The sequence below is a fragment of the Somniosus microcephalus genome, chromosome 5 (assembly GCF_052327205.1).
Source record: "Somniosus microcephalus isolate GS21.2 chromosome 5, FLI_Smic_1.0, whole genome shotgun sequence".
Taxonomy (NCBI): Eukaryota; Metazoa; Chordata; class Chondrichthyes; order Squaliformes; family Somniosidae; genus Somniosus; species Somniosus microcephalus.
Window position 1 is genome coordinate 229,197,746 of NC_140991.1, and position 4,746 is coordinate 229,202,491.

The 4,746-nt window shown below is 48.8% G+C and overlaps 1 protein-coding gene across 1 annotated transcript; it reads right to left on the minus strand.

The window, feature by feature from the left end:
- Positions 1-547: 547 nt before the first annotated feature.
- LOC147117601 (uncharacterized) lies at positions 548-4,389 on the minus strand. The gene is made up of 5 exons (XM_085989382.1): positions 4,222-4,389; positions 3,469-3,596; positions 3,105-3,398; positions 2,643-2,800; positions 548-558 (listed from the first exon to the last, which is right to left on the minus strand). The coding sequence occupies exons 1-5, from the start codon at positions 4,387-4,389 to the stop codon at positions 548-550; spliced, it is 759 nt and encodes a 252-aa protein (XP_085845508.1).
- Positions 4,390-4,746: the final 357 nt, after the last annotated feature.

A 4,746-nucleotide genomic window follows, 5' to 3' on the forward strand; every position in this document is an offset into this window, starting at 1 on the left:
CAGATGCCCACAACATTTAAACTGTTATTGGAAATTCAATTAAGATTAAGAATTTACAAAAGCTTGTTAATTATTTTACTGCTTGTTTGGAGTTAAGGGAACAAATTGCATATGCCTAGGAATTGTTGTGCTTGCAGATGGTGAAAATATGAAATACATTTATGGCTAAAGAATAGTGCCGTTCAATAAAGTATCAGGCAATTGCATTGTAATAAAAAAAAGGGTAAGCTCATCTTCTTCCATGTGTATTTTTAGCAGATATGTTGGCTGGGTGACAATCCCATTAAAGATGTTGTATCATGTTAAAATTATGTCACAAGTGGTGCAGGGGCATTGGACCCCTCCATTCTTGAATTATTGTAAATAAAAGTGGTGCAGGGGCATTGGACGCCCTCCGTGTATTGATTATTTTATTAATCTTGTTTTCTGTCGATAGATGCCTACCGTGTACTGCGATTCTCTCTGGGTAGGGGAGGTGGAGGTGTTGGGGGATCAAAGATCGATCTACATAAGTATTAAGGGAAGGTTGTTTGTGCGGGGTCAGAAGTTATTGCTCACCTTTGGAAAGGATACTACAAGCAAGTTTTAGTATCCGATGGGGGACTTTAAGATTTCGCAATAATTTCAAAATTTCCTACAGTTCCGAAGATTGATTTTTTTGATTAAAAAATACCTGGGTAGAATATACCTTTAAAAAACCAGGGATCAAAATGGCCATCAGACCTTGTGGCAGAAGAAAAAAGGACAGTCTCTCTTCAAAGCACGGGCTGACAAAGAGGACTGAAAAGGCAGCCTGTGTGCGTCTGTGAAAAAGGATATTCAAAGATGGCTGTCCAACCTCGTGGCAGGAGACACCACACAGACTGTGTGCATATGAAAAGGGAAAATCAAAGATGGCTGACAAAGGGCTTAGAAAGAAACCCAGCCCTTGAAGCAATGTAGTAGTTAAACTGTCAATCAAAGGCAGTTCAGGGAGTTTCCCTCCCTGCAGGACAATCGATGTTTGTTTACACTAAACTGCTACAATGTTGAACCGCTTGAGACTGCCAATCAATTGTGGTTGGGCATGACCACAGGACAATCAGTTTGTTTACACTAACATTCAAGGGCTGTTTACTCAGCCATTAAGGAAATAGACATGTTTTTTCAAACTGGGACAGTTTCATTCAACCCATCACAATGAATGGATGATTCATCCAAAACCCATCACAGTTCATGGGGACAGTTTGGATCCCTTTTGTTTAGCCCAGGTGCATCCGGATTTGGGTGGGAAGATTTCAGCCCCAAATGGGGTATAAGATAGCTTCTCAAGAAGCCATCTCTCTCTCTCTCTGCAGCCTCACCTCCGTGCCCTCTACAACTTGGGAGACCGCTCAAGGGAGTGGAATACCAGCAGTTACTTTTAGACACTGGGGTATCTCTATCTTCAGGGTGGTGAAGAATCTAATACCGCAAGGGCACGGGGCAGGCGTTCATTGGTGAGCATACATTTTTCTGGCCCATTACAAGGCAACTTAAAATAGGCATAAGGGTGGGAGTTAAGGGGAATTGTGTTAAACTGTAATTTAGTCCATTTTCCCTCATTGTGTCTGTTTTCTCCTCCCCTATTTAAGTAACAGTATTGCATTAAGCAGAAAGTTGCTGTAGTGAACACTAAGTAGCTGTATTAAAAGTGCTCTATTTAAGTAACAGTGTTGCACTAAGCAGAAAAGTGCTGTAGTGAACACTAAGTAGCTGTATTAAAAGTGCTGTATCTAAGTAACAGTGTTGCTTGCACTAGGCAGAAAAGTGCTGTAGTGAACAGTAAGTGGCTGTATTAAAAGTGCTGTATCTAAGTAACAGTGTTGCACTAAGCAGAAAAGTGCTGTAGTGAACAATAAGTAGCTGTTAAGCAAAAGTGCTGTATCTAAGTAACAGTGTTCCACTAGGCAGAAAAGTGCTGTAGTGAACACTAAGTAGCTGTATTAAAAGTGCTTTATCTAAGTAACAGTTTTGCACTAAGCAGAAAAGTGCTGTAGTGAACACTAAGTAGCTGTATTAAAAGTGCTGTATCTAAGTAACAGTGTTGTACTAAGAAGTAAAGTGCTGCATTTAAGTAACAGTGTTCTATTAAGCAAATGAGTGATATCGTAGACACCAAAGTGTACTGTGAGAAGTAAAGTGCTGTATTTCAGCATAGCTGTGCTGTATTGTTTATTTTCAATATGTTTCTTTTTGTTTCAATAAATACTGGTCTGTTTTGCACCCAACCACGAGTCACATTTTTCTGTCTACATCACTACTAAATAAGTCCGGCAGTCAGAACCAGGAATAGGGGAGCGCTTCAAAACTGCACGGGGGTCCCTGGGGCAGCTCAGATGCTTCTGACTGGCCAAAGACAATAACCCCAACCCCGCATTATTAATTCCTGCAGGTAAGAGTGACGGGGTGAGGGAGAGAGAGACGGGAGGGGGGAGAGAGAGATGGGAGGGGGGAGAGTGAGACAGGAGGGGGGAGAGAGAGTCGGGGGAGAGAGAGACGGGGGGAGATAGAGACGGGGGGAGATATAGACGGGCGAGAGAGAGATGGGGGAGAGAGAGATGGGGTGAGAGAGAGATGGGGGAGAGGGAGACTGGGAGAGAGAGACCGGGGGAGAGAGAGACAGGGGAGAGATAGATGGGGGAGAGAGAGACTTGGGGGAGAGAGAGAGAGAGACGGGGGAGACAGAGAGACTGAGAGGGGAGGAGAGAGAGAGAGTGAGAGAGAGAGTGAGACTGGGGGGAAAGAGAGAGAGACTGGGGGGAGAGAGAGAGAGATTGCGGGTGGGCGAGAGAGAAAGAGATTGGGGGGAGAGAGAGATGGGGAGAGAGTGATAGAGATGGGGAGAGAGAGAAAGAAGGAGACGGGAGAGAAAGAGATTCTGGGGAGAGAGACTGGGGGAGAGAGAGAGAGAAACTGGGGGTGCGAGATAGACGGGGGAGAGAGAGAGATTGTGGGGGGGAGATGGAGAGAGAGATGGGGAGAGAGAGACTGGGGGAGAGAGAGAGACGGGGTAGAGCGAGATGGCGTGGGAGAGAGATTCTGTGGGGGGAGAGAGAGAGAGACTGGGGTGGGGAGAGCGAATGACGGGGGAGACAGAGAGACTGTGGGGGGAGAGAGAGCGAGAGAGGGAGAGACTGGGGGAGAGAGAGAGAGACTGGGGGAGAGAGAGAGAGATTGGGGGAGAGAGTGAGACTGGGGGAGAGAGAGGGAGAGATGGGGGTGGGAGAGAGAGAGAAGGGGGAGGGAGAGAGAGACGGGGGAGGGAGAGAGAGACGGGGAAGGAGAGAGAGACATGCGGGAGGGAGAGAGAGAGATGGGGGAGGGAGAGGGAGTGACGGGGTGGAGGGAGAGAGTGATGTGGGGCAGAGAGAGACAGAAGTGCGGAGAGAGATGGACAACGGTGGGGGAGAGAGAGAGACAGGGAGAGAAGATGGGGGAGAGAAGATGGGGGAGAGAGAGAGAGAGAGAGACGGTGTGGAGAGTGAGAGAGAGAGATGGGTGAGAGAGAGAGATGACGGGGGAGAGAGAGAGATGAGGGGGAGAGAGAGAGACAACGGGGGAGAGAGAGACATGGGGTGAGTGAGAGAGGGGTGGGGGCGAGAGAGGAAGGGGAGAGAGATGGGGGAGAGAGAGAGACGGTGGGGGGGAGTGAGATAGCGGGGTTAGAGTGAGACGAGGGGGAGAGGGATGAGGGAGGAGAGGGACGAGGGGGGAGAGAGAGATGACGGGGAGTGAGAGAGATGACGGGGCAGGAGAGATGGGGTGGAGAGATGGGGAGAGAGAGAGAGAAGAGGGAGAGAGAGAGAGACTGGGGGGTGAGAGAGAAAGAAGGCGGGGGGAGAGAGAGAGAAGGGTGGAGCGAGAACGAAGACGGGGGGCGAGAGAGAGAAGACCGGGGGGCGAGAGAGAGAAGACGGGGGAGAGAGAGAGAGGAGATGGGGGGAGAGAGAGAGAAGATGGAGGGGAGAGAGAGAGGAGGCGGGGGGAGAAAGAGAGAAGACAGGGAGGGAGAGACAGAGAAGACGGGGGGAGAGAGAAAGAGAAGATGGGGAGAGAGAGAGAGACGGGGAGGGAGACAGACGGTGGGGAGAGAGAGAGAGGCGGTGGGGCGAGAGAGAGAAATGGTGGGGAGAATGAGAGATGGTGGGGAGAGAGAGACGGCGGGGAGAGAGAGAGAAGACGGGGAGAGAGAGAGAAGATGGGGAGAGAGAGAGAGACGGTGGGGAGAATGAGAGACGGTGGGGAGAGAGAGACGGTGGGGAGAGAGAGAGAAGATGGGGAGAGAGAGAGAAGACGGGGAGAGAGAGAGAGAGAGATGGGGACAGAGAGAGAGAGACGATGGGAGGGAGGGTCAGAGAGAGAAACCATTTTGAAAAATTATACCAGAAAAACACACCAAATATGCGAAAAACTGGAAAAGCTCGAATTGGCCATAAAAGATAACCAAAACCCGCTAGACCCCATAATAACTGAAAAAGAGCTATTTGAAAAACTCAAGGACCTGCGACCAGGAAAAGCTTGCGGTGCAGGCGGCACCCTAAGCGAGATGATTAAACACACGGACGATAAAATGAATTGGCTATCCTAAAACTCTTCAACTTAGTTCTGAGTGTTGGTTACTTCCCTGATATCGGGAACAAAGGACTCATAACGCCCATATACAAAAGTGGAGACAAAGTTGACCCAAATAACTATCGAGGCATCTGGGTAAACAGTAACCTGGGG